Genomic DNA, 15,182 nt, shown 5'->3' with positions numbered 1-15,182 from the left:
CTGACTCTTAGCATCGATTCGATCTATACTATATATCTCATATTTCATACTAATAGACAGGACCGGTCTGGATACCGGTCAATTCGCTGTCCTTAATATAGAAGATTTGAAAGGAGCTATCCCTTGAACAGGCCAAAGTGCATGAGAAAATGCTAGGAACTCGTGTATCCAAGTATATATACTATTCATGTTCATTGCTCAGTGCTTGAAGAAAAAATCTACCCAATAGACCCGGCAGTGCGAACCCCATCGACGAAGTAGAATCACGAGAGAAAAGATGAAAGAAAAAACGCAATATTTACACCTGATAGCCCCCAATACTTTCACGTAGAAAAAAAAATAATAATAACAAAAAAAAAAGACCATTCTTCGAATCCTTTTCCCCGTCTCACTTCAATCTCAGATGTAGCTAACTTTCATTCCCATCCCGATCGTCCCCCGGACCTTCTGCCAGCTCGTGTTGGTCAGTTTTCGTATCCGTTCGCGCACATCCTGTCTGCTGAAGGCCATGATGATCCCTAGCATGAAGAGGAGCGTGCGCAGGAACGCCATGGGATTCCCTGCTACACTCTGGCCCAGGTTCCGGAGGAGATTCTGCAGCGCACTCAGCAAGGCACGCACCTGGCGTGTCACAGGCGCTGCTGGCTTCCCTGTCGTCTTTTTGACATTTTTCGATGAGCCGGGTGGTGGGGATGGTGAGAATGTCGTCCGTCCCGATGGAGGGATGGACTTCCCGGCAGTGGTGCTCTGCTTGTCGGCCTGTTTCGACGATCGGCTCTTGGTCACCCCGTTTGGATGATTCTTTTCGATCCCATAGTCCACCTCACTGCTGGTTCGCTTGTGTCCGTTCTGCTGCAGCCGCTCAGCAGCGGCGGCGGCCTCTGCTCTTCGCTGCTCCTCCTCCCGCATTTGACGCTCGAGCTCCGCTTCCTTTTCACGCTGCAGTTCAGCAGCCCGCTGGTTGCCCTTTTCCTTCTCCTCCTTGAGCCCCTCCAAGGTCTGGAGAAAAACATCCTTCCGTTCCTCATCGAGGACTTCACTGAATCGGATGAATTCCCTCGCATAATCCCACTCCTCGTTTCTTGGTAACACATGGAGTGTGAAAAGTTCAATGATCTTGACTCGCGCCGTAAGATCCTTCGGGGTATCTGTTCCTCCATTACGAGGCAGGTGACTCCGTGAGTCTGACGGAGAGTCCTGCAAATGGGCGGCGATATCCAGATCTGGTTGACCAGAAGCCGAGAGATACGTCTCTAGCCGTTGTTGGTTGAGCTTCTGCGACGGGGAGTGGTTCAATAGTAAAGTGGCTCTGTACGATCAAACCGTCCGTCAGAAGGAATCGCGCAGTTCGATACAGGGAATCAACTCACAGGTTATACACAACATCTGCGTCTACTGAGCCTTCGAGTCCTCGGTACCCAATCCGGACGATCTCTTCCCATATTTCGCCGTCTCGGACTTTGTTCACCAGTGCCTTCCACTCCTTCTGGCCAAAAGCTTGCTTGCCCTCTTCTGGGCCCAAGTCGACGATATTGCTGAGCAAGGTAATATACAAGTTCCAGACCTTGATTCTCATGGTACTGGAAGCGGTCGCAATTGGCGCAACCGCTGAGGCGACGTCATCGCCATTCGTGTATCGTTCGTCATCCTGTGTCGCGGGAACGGTGATGATCGGGGTCAAAGCAGCCAAGGATTCTTGGAGACGGCGGGTAAGGAACAGCTGCGAGGCGGTCTTGTATGTCTGAGAGCAGAGCTTCGAGGTCGAGAGGGAGGAAGTCGAAGAGGACAAGGTCGAGGAAGCTAGCGACTGCGATGTCGCGAGGTGGGACCCGTCGTCGGCCATTTCGCCAGATGGATGGCCGTGGTCAAGACGATTGATTCAGAGCCGAAGATTGACGGGTCGAGGACACCAATTAATGAAGACTGCACAGAATGCAGATAGTTGGAGGATGACGATGATGATTGTCACACGCAATGGCAGCAGAGCATCGTCCGCTAGCGCCGCCAACGGGTAACCTGGGCGGTGCTTATCCTCGGTTCGGCGGGCGAGTTAATCGTGTCCGTCCGGGGTTGGTTGCGGATCCGTCGCAACAACAATCTGGAGAAGCGATGTCATTGCCACGGAATGCCCAGTATTGTTGACTTCTAAGTTATGGATTTACGACTTCATTAATAGCATCGCTGCTCATTGTCATTCTGCTGACTGGGCAATGAGAAATCCATTCTTGGTTCTCTCACTTGCTACTGTCCCAGAGCGCCACCAAAATAAATCTCTGTAAAGCTGCCGACTGTCGCGCCTGCTGCCGCTATCCTCTGAGCACAAGCACCCCAACGCCATGCCTTGCCTGCCTCAAACATTTCCGTACTGTGCTGTATAGGAGAATGTTCACTTATTTTCATTCCATCTGTTATTTTATCTTACTTGGGTCTGCTTTGCAAACAGAGATTTGCAGCCTTGACAAGCAGAATGGATGTCCCACGGGATGCTTTTCCCTTTCATCTAGCCAATATTCTTCATGACCTTACCACCTGTTCATTTGTGGCGATGGATCTGGAGCTTTCTGGTATCCCTGCGCATTCAAGCGGAGCACCTTACACCGGGATGCAGACGCTCCAGGAACGCTATGCTCAGACCAAAGAGGCGGCGGAGAGATATCAGGTCTTGCAGATCGGCCTCACCATCGCACATGAAGATGTGGCAACAGGTTACTCTCCCAGCTGCCGTCATGAAAATTATCTGAACTCAGTGTGACTTAGGGACTTATACGCTCAAGCCCTACAATTTCCACCTTAGCCCCATCATCGACCAACGATTGGAGATAGAGCGAGTCTGGTCCTGTCAGAGCAGTGGTATGAACGTTCCTTTTAAAAATTAGATGGCTTCTGTTTAGTAACATTGCACCGCTCTAGCGATCGAGTTTTTGATGGCAAACAAGTTTCGCCTGCAGACTCCTTTCGAAGAAGGTGTCTACTACATCTCGAGGGACGAAGAGAAACGGGCAATGGCCAAGGCATTGCAAAGACAAGACCGAGCGGTTGAGAGATCTCTGATCGATGTTCGAGAATCTGATACGGAGTCGCTGGAATTTCTTGGGACTGTTCGACGAGCCATCGATGCTTGGCTTGCTAAGGGCAAGGTATATGGTCCGCTCCCCTCTCTCAGTAATCACAGACTTACTTGGGAATTCACAGCGGGCAGATGATTATCTCAACATTCCACCTCCAGCTCGCGAGAAAAAAGTTCGCGGATCGAATCCTCCATTGACGGTCCTGAATAGGTTCCAGAAAAGGCTGGTTCACCAGCTCGTCCAGTCAGAATACCCTTCTCTCGTGACCATTGGAAAGCCAGGTTTTGTCCAGATCATCCGCTATGATGAAGTCCGCGAGGAAGCAGTTAAAATGGAGAGGATGCGACGGACTGAAGAGCGGATTCTACGACAAACGGGGTTTAGATGGATTGCCGAAGCGCTGACAGGGGGAGATTTATCAAAACTAGATCCTAAAACGTTTTCACACCTCGTGGTGGATTTGAAAGGGATGAAGAAAGAAAAAGCCGTGGAGGAATTTGCCGAGAGTATCAAGCAGCGGTTAAAAGTCAGAAGACCTACTTTGGTCGGCCACAACCTCTTTCTCGATCTCATCAACTTCTGCCAATGCTTCTTCGGAAATCTTCCTGAGCGCGTGGAGGATTTCCAGGACATGGTTCATGAGATGTTTCCCATCCTCATCGACACGAAATACATGGCTACTCATGAGTGTGGCTCTATCATCCCAAGCTCTTCATTGGCAGAGATCAATGACGCCTTGAAAGAGAAGACGAAACCGGAAATTGGTTAGTGGATCTTCTGCAGCGACATAGCTCTCACTGACAACAGCATTCAGTCGTCGATCCCCAGCACAGCAAGTACGAAAGCCAGGAACTGTTCCATGAGGCAGGCTATGACAGCATGCTCACCGCGAAAGTGTTTATTAAGCTATCCGCCCAGCTATGCCAGGAAGACTCTGGTGTCGAAGTTGACAAGCACAAGCCTACATCTATCAAAGCTATCGACACACACGAAGGGCTTCATCCCGAAATTTCCAAAACGCCAGGGAGGAAAGGCGAGAAAGTACAGGAACACCTTGAGCCACCGAGGCAGGAGCCTGCTAAAATCCCCAAGGCCGAGACAAGATTTGCACATCGTACCAAATTCGATCTTCTCACTGACACTGTTGAAACTGTTGACTCTGATGAAACAGAAATTGGTCGCAGTTCTGACCTTTCAAGCACAGAAGAGGACGGCGATATCGCGCAAAAAATCAAGAATGGGGAACTTATCCCTCGTTTCGGATCGGCATTCTGGAATGTCTACGGGAACAAGCTCCGCGTGTTTGGAACTGAAGAAAGAGTTTGTGTGCTTGGAAGCACTGCTGGGCCGAAGAAGACCCCGGCCCGGTGACTACAATCTCATTGGGTATTAGGAGCTCCCTAGGATGGGGGACTGCCAGCCTCCAAAAAATCTACTACGTGACCTCAATCCGAGGCAGATGATGCATAGATTCTTCCAGTTATAGACAGGGACAATAAAGTCGGCGTCTGACTGTAAATAATTTGCTCCTTCAGTAATGGCTGACCGTAGGTAGGAATGTGTGCAGCGGCTATCTAACCGTACGCCTTGGAAAAGAAGGTACCGCTAGCGAAATCAGGCTGCATGTAAACGCTCGATCTGAGCACCACTTAATGATCGACCGGTTGTGGAGTTGACAACCCAGCGATGATAAGGATGGGTGCTGGGGAGGAGAAGAGGAGGAAGAAAAAGATGGTTAGGATGCGGTTTTGAGAGCGGTCGCAGTCACGCGTGCGCTAACCGGTCCTGGTTTAGTGCTGTTCTGGCGTCCGCCCGCGCTCTCGGAGTCGGGAGTCGAAATCGTGAGTTGAGCTGTGAACTTTTCTCGACAGGAATACCCGTGTTTGTGAACAAGTCCACCCTCCAAGCCGGGGAGATGTCGACCGGATCCAATGGCGTCAGGCGCATAGCAACGCTATTGCGTACGTATTTGCCGTGTGTTTTATTCGCGGGTTTGTTGCGGCCGTGCTGATTGAATTGTTTTTTTGTTAGGGCCTTCAACGCTCGACTCTGCGGTGTGCAGAAGCTGTCAAGAGACGCTTGGTCGCCGCCATTATGCAGTTGCGGCTGCGGAATCCCAGCAGGGGGCTTCTTCGCAGCCTCCTGTGTCTTCCGGCTCAGCAGAACCTACGCCGTCGTCCGCCAATCCTGGCCTGAAACCGACCTTCACCATCAAGGCTGGAGTGGTCCTCTCCCGTCCGCCCGTGATCACCCGCGACCTGACGCCTTTCGAGAAGGCATTCTTCTTGTACCAAAGACGATTGAATGAGCGATTAGCCCTTCCGTTCACTAAATACTTCTATTTCAAGAAAGGAACTCCCGCCGACGAGGACTGGAAACGCAAGATCAAAGAGCGGCAGACGCCCGCGCGGGACATTGGCAAATACAACGCGTACTCGAAAGAAGCGTGGAACGACGAACTCCTCGTTGGCGCCGTTGAGTCGGAGCCGGAACACCAGATGGAGATGCTCCTTCGCGATGCCGAGACCACGACCAGTAACGCCGCGGAGGATGGCACCAAGAAGGAGGAGATCCAGAGGCCGGCTCCTCGAGTGACGGAAGCGGACAAGACGGGTGACGAGAGGAGTCTGAACCGGCTGCTGCAACGGACTCTGTACCTTCTTGTGCAATCGAATGAGGGGTACTGGTCCTTTCCCAGCTCTCCGGTTGGACTGCAGGAGAATCTTCGAACGGTGGGTCTAGTCGCCATGAAACTTTTTTTTTGAGTGAATTGATAAGCTAATTTACTATTGTCATACAGGCTGCCGAACGAACTCTTGCAGAGGCTGCCGGCGTCAACATGAACACCTGGTTTGTCGGACACCACCCGATTGGCCACCATGTCTACAACTTCAGGAAGCCCAGACAGGACCCAGCATCCAAGAAGCAGCTGCTAGTGGGCGAGAAGACCTTTTTCATGAAGTGTCGGATCATGGCCGGGCAGGCGGACCTCACGGCCAACAAACAGAATCTGAAAGACTTCAAGTGGCTGGCCAAGGAGGAGATTGCGAAGTATGTGCTGCCTCAGTACTATAGCAGCATCAAAAACATGCTCTCAGAGCGGTAATCATCCGAAGATTTGGCTTGAATTAATTGGATTGGATTGGATTCATGGCATGCATGCATGAGCGTGGATACATGGATATGGATATGGATATCCGTGTCACATTGTCACATTTCCTTTTTTTTTTCAAATGGTTCTTCTCATGTGTAGTATAGCAGGGAAATATTTGTCCTTTTTTTAGTCACTCGTAAGGAATATTTGTATAACTAGGTAGGTAGACCAAATATATCCCTATCCTTATCCTCTTATATAGCACGTAACGCTTCTACTCCGTATGTGGATCGATATCCGTAACAACGATGGGTATCGATTCAGAGAGTGAATATGTAGTTTTTCTTACTAGGCATTATAATGACGGTAGCGTATCAAGCTAGGATATGACTGCTTTGGATTATCACCCTGACGAATCCCAGTCTCACTAAGACGTGATTGATTATTTCTGGGTATGATATGATAATGATATGTATGTATGTACATGTACATCAGAGGTGACTCTGACAGGAGTGTTTTATCTCATCCTTCCGCCATCCAGATCGGATTTAATCTCGAGTTCTTAGACAATGGATCGATCACACATCCTCCCCATAAAGGAACACACGTGATCGGTGCTAGTCACTAAGACCTAGAATTATCCTTTAAACGGACGGGAGTTACTTCTAAGGTAGGTACAGATTAGGTGCCGGAATTAGTAGCAAGTCTTTAATTTTAAGCAGCAAGCAACATGCCCTCAACCCCGATTGCGAGATCAGGGAGGGTCACGTCGCTCATCTGCTAAACGGAGAAGGGCGGTCGATAGGCATGGTAACCGTAGAAGAAGTCTCGTTTCTTTTTGATCCTTTAATTGCACGTTTATAGATCATTTCGTATTAAACTTCTGCGTCTGGATCACGGGCTGATCCTTCGGCGCGTTTGCAATCGCAGCATTTAGACTCTTACCGCACATTGGGCAGGCTGTAACCCTAAGTCAGTAGTTGCTCTCGATGAAAAGAATCAAGAATTGTATGAAAGGGTGACGACATACCATTCCGCTGATACGCACATCGCTGGCAGTACTTCCTCCCCTGCTCAGTCTTGGTCTTGCACACCTCGCACGACGACGAGTACGCCGCGTACGGATTCTTCGCCTTCTGGCTGAGGAGCTTGTTCTTGCTCACGCCCGTGTTCCCCAGCGTGGGCTTCGCTTTGGCGTCGCCGCCGGCTCCCAGCGTGCTGGACGGCGAGCCGTAGTACATGTCTGTCTTGCGTTTGACGCCCGGCGTGACCAGCTCCGTCTTTTGGAGCTTCTTTTGGCACTTGGCGCAGACCATTTTTAAAAGCTGGTCGATTAGGTATTTTCTTATGTTTTGCTTGTTGATACTAGTGACGTTGATTGAGGATGTCTGTGTTGTTTATATACCGGACTGCACCGGTGGCGGGACTTGTTGAAGGTGTATCCAGGATACCTTGCGCCCGCTGATTGATAATAACGGTGGCAAGACGAGGATGGATTCTGAGCGAAACTAGAAGAGAAAGACACACCTCAACACAGAGTTTAATTCAAGAAATAATCATTAACAGACAATCAGAGAAAGGGTATCTCGCGTATCTCGTGATTGATAAGGCAAGCGATTACGGATGGTCGTTGCTTGGAGTTGGGAGGGAGGCGAGATGAGGTTGCGATGGAGCTGAGATAGAGATGCCAATGCGCCACAGCAGGCTGGGCGGACCAATCACGCCAAGATCCGATCGAGGCCTCCACCCGTAAAAATAGTCCACTATCAGCTACAGACATTTTCCATCCACTTTAGACGAATATTATTCCCATTTTAAATGCAATGTTCAGAGTCATAATTTCAGATTCTCGTATATACCTTTCATTTCACAATTATGTATGTACAGTACGTGTATGTATATACAGTGCATAGGTCATGAATGCTTCCACCTGCAATGATGCAAAAAGCATAACCAGGACCTTCTGTCGGTCATAAAATAATACAGGCCGTAACACATAAACTGGACTGTACAGCCCAATTCTGTCGAATTAAACTCATGGAGTGGCACGGCTTGTTGAACCCGCCACCACGGATGTGCTGACAGAAGGCTTGGTGACTAGGCTCTCAAGGGGGATCGGCTGGGACACCGTCGGCGGATAGCTCCTCTTATATAACTGCATGCAGGAGACAGAAATGCCCGCATACGCTCCTAGAACGCAGATTGCGAAGATGATCGTTGGGACTCCGCCAGTCAAGCTAGACGGTGTTTCGACCATCTCAAGGTTGTATCGAATGGCAATAATGGCATAGAAGAAGTGCACACCATAGAAAAACAGACTTCCGAGAAAGATCCACGCAAGCCCGCTCTATGCGTCACAAGCTTAAGGTCAGTCCTTGCGCACGGCAATGGAACCCTGGTGGCATGCTACACTTACCCGGCGACTCAGCTCAAAGCTTTTTGCTTTGAACATCACGAACGCGGCACATCCAACAATTTCAAGTGAGGCTAGCCAGTAGATGATCTCCTGGGAGGCGGATATGTTCAGATAAGTTGAGGTCACGTCTGAGTATGCGTGGTTGACGTTTTGAGCCAAGACGACCATGTAGAGAATCGCCTTCACTGCCGATATTATCGCCAAGATTCCCAGAATGAAGGAGTGCAATGCATCCATCAAGAGGGGTCGTTCCGTGCTGGCGTGGATTCGCTCGAGGTAGTGGGAGAGAATGCGGTAATACACAAAGAACATCAGCACAAAGGCGGCCATCTGGGATATCGTTTGGATCATGAGCAAGACGACATAACGCTGCGTCGCCGTGTGTTGCAATACGTTGTAGAAGAGGGAGATGATGGAAAGAAACGCGGCCCTGGACGGAGGACAATTAATCTTCATATTCATGCAGGAATTGCTTTGAACAGGGTACTCACAGTGCGTTAGTCGCTAGCGAGGACAGAACAGACACGAAGGGAATCTTGTTTTGGGCATTCCTGGCCGGCTTTTTCCTCATCAAGAAGCCCAGGAACCCGAGCAGGGCAAGGAAGTATATAAACTCGAAGACAAGGGCGACGATCCAGGTTCGATGAATCTCCGTGGTGGGAGAGCCGAAGTAGTATGGCATTCTCCACGGAGAAGGCCCCATTGCGCTCTGCAAGTGTGTGTGATGGGTTGTTCTTGTCGTCGATTTGAAGATCTGGCAGGAAGACTACCGCATCGCGTTCCTGCCAACGTCCTTGCCAAATAATCTGTGAGACCAGGTCAAAAGGCCTGCAACGGAGACGTGACGATGGGCCTCAGCGTCGGTATCGAATGCTGGTAAGATTCAATTCGAGGTTCTGAAAGAACTATGAAGCTGCAGTAAGGTCAGAGCAAGGCCATCAGTCGGCTTTGGGAAGATTGGATCCGAGTTGTCCGTACGGGAGGGGCGTTTCTCGGCGCCAAACCTTGCTAGGATATCAAAGCACGACTTGGAGATGGGAGTGGTTCACTCTCATTTGGCACCGCGACTGGACTGATTATAGTGGTGTCAGATGCGCGTGCTTGCAGTTAGATAACAGTTGAATTCAAATCTCTCCCACTTCCTCCATGTCCTGCACTACCAGTCCTGCCACTGCAGGTATCCATGGATGCGGGGAGATCCAGCCGGTCATCACGCTATCCCCAACCACAAGTGGAAGGTGATTGCAATGTTGCGGAGCCACGCCATCCATTGCCTTTGATTGGACGATCCCTATTCCGGACAAGATACCCGACATCAATATCAAAAGCGTATGACTGTGTGCAGCTTGTCGCATCACGTCCAGTATAGAATATTTCAAGAGGGAAAAATAAAAAAAAGAAAGCAACGAAGCATGACAACTGATATCTCGATAAGTTCCAATTCCATGAATGCAGTCAATTTACCTTGCGAATCCTCTCTGCTGCTAAGATGAATAATTCAGACTTATAAACAGTTCAAAGATACTTATCAACACTACGGTTGTGTCACCAACGGCGAGAAAAACCGCTGATCAAGAACACTGTCCTTTGATGTGTTTGTGATCATGACATGTTTTATACGAGTGCTCTACTTCTTTCAAGATCAAGTAAGACTAAGGCCTTACTATCACAGACTCGAGCGCTGTTACATTTCCTATTAGGGATATCTGAATCTCCAGTAGGTATGTACTGTATGTCCATACCTAATTGTAAACACAATGGTTAGATGGGTTTCATAAAAATACTGTATTTCATCCCGGGCTTAGAAAGACAACCTGAACTCAGCAAGGTGATGTCATGGAAGCTTAACTGCGACAAGACAAGCAAGAACTCAATCTACGTCATGCAGCCTGGTTTGGGATGCTAAAAATATCCATGCCTCGCGGTGTTGAGCTGAAGAATGGCCACATGGGCCAGGACTCTCTTGCCACCGCTCTCTGTGGGCTCTGGTTCGCAGTACTCCGTAACGTGATAGTCACGGGAAGAGCTGGACTTCCCCTTTTGGTTCTCACGATCTCGATTACCCACAGCCGATCGATTGTCTACCTAGACTCTTGGACAACTGCTGAATGGGAATGGAGCGGGTCTCCATTCATCCTCAATCCACTCAGCTGGATGAGCAATGCGCCGCATGGCTGTCCGCCTTGTTGCGATGGCCGCAGAGAAATCAGATGCGGCGAGTTCGCAATGACCCCAATCTGGTAGTCGGTGATCTGATCCCTGTGGCCTGCAGCCGAACCGGCAGACCAATGCAGAGCTAAATCCACACCATTATCTTCTCCGATCTGGGGACTCCCTTGGTGTTGCTAAAGACAAGCATGGGACTGGGCGCCGCCACGACATGAAAGAGCTCGCCTCAGCCAATGCCGGTTGGCGTCGCATATCAAGTCGCTTGTCGAAAACAACGGGATCCACCGGAGGATCGATCCGTCGCACGCGCTTAAAACAAAAGGTACCCTGCCTCCTCACCGTGCATGACTATTTGACCAGCCTGCTGCTTCTTACATCGTGGGCTTTTGCATAGTGCTCCTTTAAACCGGTGCATCGACCAAATCCATCAATGATGCTGCGCGGTGATCAGGAACCGGCTACCGGGTTTGCGAGCAACACTATGACTAACCTGCCAGGCTGAACGCCGAAACGCAGCGCTGTCTCAGCTGACGCAAGATCAAAGCGAGCCGTCTTCACGACTGAGATCGGCAGGAGAAAGTGAAGGAGAGATGCCATCGAATGAATCCTAGCGCGTTACCGATGGTGATTTCAGATGATAAAGCCATAAACAAAGGTGGACCGACACGACAAGATATTCGACGGTCGGCTCATAAGGAGAATCGGCTCTGGCAGGACGCTACTCGCTAATTGTGCGCAAGACTCGGATACTCCGAGGTCGCTGATGGCAGCGCTAGTTTCAACAACTACTACCAGGCTACGCCAGGTTCTTAATGCCAGTATAATATGCTATGCAATAAGGACTTATGCAACGTTCGATTGCAAAGGGGACTGACGGTCAGTGCTGTGAGACTATGCCATGAGGGATTACCCAGTCAAAGAGAGCGTGGTGCAGGCCAGAACAAAGGAACGAACCCCGGAATGTGTGCGACCCTGGAAGCCGGACATGGTCGACGAGTGGGGGTCAACTCTTTTGCAGTAAACAACAAAGAAAACAAAGAAAACATAGGATAACCAGAACCAGCATAATGGATGACGGCGATGCAGTCACGAAGTCGACATTTTCGTTGCCATTGCGGCTGGCGGCTGTGCAAGCGGGGACTAAGCCTGTGGCAAATGCGTGCAAATAAGGGGCGCCCGTCTTGAGGTTCCACGTTCTTTTTCAGCTGGCATGTGTCGTCGACGGCAAATCCCAGGCCAGATTCGACAGTCTCAGCGACACAGATCTCCGTCGTTCCTGTCCTCGGGATCTGTTCCTTTGGTTTCTGCTCCCGCTCTCGGCGGCGTTGTATCGGGCCTGCGCACGCCACTGATGGACGGATGCGGCCCCCGGACCGCTGGGAACGCGTGCTGTATATCCTGGCCGCCAAAATCACAGAAAAAGAAAAGCACCCCCCTAAGAGCCACCAGCCATGGGATTTAAAGATCGGAGTCTGTATCCAAGTCCCTGCTTCTTCTGTATCCCGCCTGTCTTGGTGTCTGTCCATCTAAAGCAGCGTGGTATGTGTTACTTAAGAGAGGGCGTGGATGTCTGCTATTTATTTAAGACGCTGCCATCTTATTCTTCCTAGAACCGCCTACGGGGTACTGCTCTTCCTGCAGAGGCCATCTCATCTCATCTCATCCCATCTGATCTGATCTGATCTCATCGTCGCGGGCTTCTCCCTTTCCGCTCCGCCACCGTCGGCCCTCGTCCGGCTGGGTCTGCTCCTGCCGCATCGGGTCTCCTAGGCGTGTGCCCCAACCCAACCGAAGCCTTCCGTTTTCGACAGTGGCTTCTGCCCCCTGGGTGGCCTTGAACGCCATTCTTCCTATCCGACGTCTTCTCCGCATTTTCCCTTGGATGAATAATCCAATCTAGTTGTCATCCGCAGTCCCGGTGGTGAAGGCGGTCGTGTCGCTTTCCTCCTGTCTCGTATTGTCGGCAGCAGCCTCACTTTTATACACTAATCTTTCCTGCTGGATCCCTGACCCGGCCCGGACGTGCGCCAAGGGTTTCTGTGAGGCTTACTTGATCATTTGATGACTGTTTGAGCCGCAGAATAACCTCTTGCTGGAGAGCAGCCTTGTCGCGTCTCGATCGGAGTCGCGTCTAGTTTCTTCAGCTTCTCGCGCAGACTGCATCTTCGCGACGCGTGTTTCGCAAGCTAATTCTTCAACACTGGAAGTCGCCCGTCCCTGACGCTTTGCTTTCTGCGGTATAGTGGGGGGCCATTGCCGATCCCAGGGCGGGAGGATATCACGTTTTGATCTTCTGAGCTGTCCAGAATGCCGCCAGATCCATCATCATTCACGGCTTTGAACCTGCCTTCCACTTTCTCTCTGCCACCATGCATGGACTATTTCACTCTCGCCGCAGGTCCGAATACGGACCTGTGGAGAAAACCTCCCAATGGGGATACGTCCACTGCTCCGATTGTGTTCACCTCGTTACGTCGTCCGTTTGTGGTGGCTGAGGTCACGGTCAGCGCCGACTGGGAGATGGAATGGGACCAAGGGGGCCTGGTCATCTTTGCCGGGGCTGCACCCGGTCAGTCGTTACCGTCAGATGCGTCGAACCTTCGCTCTGGTCGAGGCGGCTGGGATCAACCATCATCGAACAGCTGTAAATGGGTGAAGGCGGGAATGGAATTCTCTTCCGGCACGGTCAACGCATCGTCCGTCAGCGCCACCGCGGATGGTGCGGACTGGTGTTTGTCACCTCTGGCATTACCCAATCTCCCCACCGCGATTACTTCGCTCCGCATCAAGCTTGAGAGGATCGGGCATTCGCTGTGGATCTGGTACCAGATCCCGTCGATCTCTCCATATGCGGTGACGCCGGGAGCGGTAGGCAGCACATGGAAGAAACTGCGGGAAGTGACCTGGTTTTTCTATGGGGTCGAGGACAAATGTGTCCACGTGGGCGTGTACGCCAGCCGACCGACCAATATTGCACGAGGCGGTACCATGTGGGAGTCGATGAACGGGTATCGAACGGATGACTCTGGCGGGACTGGTGATAAGCTGGTGGTAGAGTTTGAGGATTTGGAAATTTTTTAACTTGTCCTACCTCGTACCTCCTTTCTCCCTTGTTCTTTTTTTCTTTGTTCCCCCCCCCCCCCCCCCCCCTTTCTCGCAAACCTTGTATCAACTGTGATGACGATGATGACTTACCATATACATTAATTTTTTTTTTCTCTTCGATGTTGTCTTTGAGAAAATATTAACCTTTTCCTGATTGATATCCCCTTGCACTGCGCCTTGGCGCGTATGACATAGTGGTGACTGTGGTGATTCTTGACTTTATTTTCTGGTTCAATTGTATTTTCTATCCTGTCCGCTCTGTATCTGAAGGAGCGGTTAGCGTTGGTTCATCGAGACGGCCGTTTTCTGATCTGCTTTCAGTCGGACACCATGTGCTCCTTGTACTACCACCTCTCGGGTGAATACATGCGCTTGGACTTGAAACTTCTCTTTCTTCTTTTCTCCTGGTTTCATCTTCCTTCATACCGGCCAGATTTTTTGGTGTCTGATCCAACAACGTCAAGGGCAAAGGGAAACGGCACAATCGTGTTCAATAGGAAATTATTTCTACCGATGTATTGGTATCATGTGGGTAACACGTCTTTGGATCGCATGCTCTGTGTTCCCTAGCTGGCTCTTCCTTTCCAGCCTGTTCGTATGGTGGGATTTCTGCCTCGTTTTCTCCCGGTGTTTAAGTTTCCAATATGGATCTATTTATCTAGAGAGGCAATTGAGGTTTGGCGTGGTCTGTCTGTATGCTCCTCAGCCATGATCTGTCATACTCATGGGCGAGCCACGCAGGTAAGGGCTGATCTCCACTTTCTGGGTCGGTTAGTAGTTTAAAGGAGTTGCTGCAAGGGGATCGTTGATCATCGGATGGGATTGGATGACTGCCGAATCACATCGGGTGTCTCTCGAAAACCTTAAATTGCTGACTCACACAGCCGAGCAGTCACGGGACAGTCACGCGATAAGTCATGTGATACGACTCATACAGAGTATTCTTACTCTGGCATCGGTCAGGCACAAAGGTGTCGAACAAGGCGGTGTAATGGCCCTCGACTCGCCTCGCCATTGCCTGCTGGCCCCCAGCCCCCTCGACGTGGAAAACGACCATTGGTGTGTTATTATCACGAGCGATGAGCGATGATGGCACGGAACGATTGCGATTCGATTTGATTCCCGATGTTGTCCTCAGTCAGGTTTTTTTTTGTTGCCCGGTTCTGCTCTGAGGTGGCAGCCCTTGATGATGTCACGGAGCAGTGATGCGATGCGATGCGATCAATGACTTGTCATCGTCATTATCATTGTTATTGCCATAAGGCTCAGCTCAGGCATCCATGGCAAGGCAATTTATCCGCTATATGACTCAGAATTTCAATATGAAAAG

At 50.5% G+C, this 15,182-nt stretch overlaps 6 protein-coding genes across 6 annotated transcripts; 3 read left to right on the top strand and 3 right to left on the bottom strand.

Moving 5' to 3' along the window:
• Nucleotides 1–399: 399 nt before the first annotated feature.
• T310_3741 (uncharacterized protein) lies at nucleotides 400–1,843 on the bottom strand (the record flags this gene model as incomplete). The annotated part of the gene is made up of 2 exons (XM_013473404.1): nucleotides 400–1,309; nucleotides 1,371–1,843. The coding sequence occupies 2 exons, from the start codon at nucleotides 1,841–1,843 to the stop codon at nucleotides 400–402; spliced, it is 1,383 nt and encodes a 460-aa protein (XP_013328858.1).
• A 624-nt stretch (nucleotides 1,844–2,467) lies between these two features.
• T310_3740 (CAF1 family ribonuclease) lies at nucleotides 2,468–4,439 on the top strand (the record flags this gene model as incomplete). The annotated part of the gene is made up of 4 exons (XM_013473403.1): nucleotides 2,468–2,705; nucleotides 2,911–3,137; nucleotides 3,193–3,832; nucleotides 3,883–4,439. The coding sequence occupies 4 exons, from the start codon at nucleotides 2,468–2,470 to the stop codon at nucleotides 4,437–4,439; spliced, it is 1,662 nt and encodes a 553-aa protein (XP_013328857.1).
• A 166-nt stretch (nucleotides 4,440–4,605) lies between these two features.
• Nucleotides 4,606–6,174, top strand: T310_3739 (50S ribosomal subunit L30; the record flags this gene model as incomplete). Its single annotated transcript, XM_013473402.1, has 4 exons — nucleotides 4,606–4,619; nucleotides 4,940–5,029; nucleotides 5,131–5,800; nucleotides 5,869–6,174. The coding sequence occupies 4 exons, from the start codon at nucleotides 4,606–4,608 to the stop codon at nucleotides 6,172–6,174; spliced, it is 1,080 nt and encodes a 359-aa protein (XP_013328856.1).
• Nucleotides 6,175–7,027: 853 nt separating this feature from the next.
• On the bottom strand, nucleotides 7,028–7,478 carry T310_3738 (Cript family protein; the record flags this gene model as incomplete). Its single annotated transcript, XM_013473401.1, has 2 exons — nucleotides 7,028–7,122; nucleotides 7,193–7,478. The coding sequence occupies 2 exons, from the start codon at nucleotides 7,476–7,478 to the stop codon at nucleotides 7,028–7,030; spliced, it is 381 nt and encodes a 126-aa protein (XP_013328855.1).
• Nucleotides 7,479–8,197: 719 nt separating this feature from the next.
• On the bottom strand, nucleotides 8,198–9,281 carry T310_3737 (uncharacterized protein; the record flags this gene model as incomplete). Its single annotated transcript, XM_013473400.1, has 3 exons — nucleotides 8,198–8,509; nucleotides 8,579–9,008; nucleotides 9,070–9,281. 3 exons carry the CDS (start codon nucleotides 9,279–9,281, stop codon nucleotides 8,198–8,200), a joined length of 954 nt encoding a protein of 317 aa, XP_013328854.1.
• A 3,773-nt stretch (nucleotides 9,282–13,054) lies between these two features.
• On the top strand, nucleotides 13,055–13,828 carry T310_3736 (uncharacterized protein; the record flags this gene model as incomplete). Its single annotated transcript, XM_013473399.1, has 1 exon — nucleotides 13,055–13,828. The coding sequence occupies one exon, from the start codon at nucleotides 13,055–13,057 to the stop codon at nucleotides 13,826–13,828; it is 774 nt and encodes a 257-aa protein (XP_013328853.1).
• Between the last annotated feature and the right edge of the window lie 1,354 nt (nucleotides 13,829–15,182).

The sequence above is a fragment of the Rasamsonia emersonii genome (genome assembly GCF_000968595.1).
Source record: "Rasamsonia emersonii CBS 393.64 chromosome Unknown ctg1118621760078, whole genome shotgun sequence".
NCBI lineage: Eukaryota > Fungi > Ascomycota > Eurotiomycetes > Eurotiales > Trichocomaceae > Rasamsonia > Rasamsonia emersonii.
Note: the sequence above shows the minus strand (reverse complement) of the source record. Positions and strands in the feature narration are given on the sequence as shown.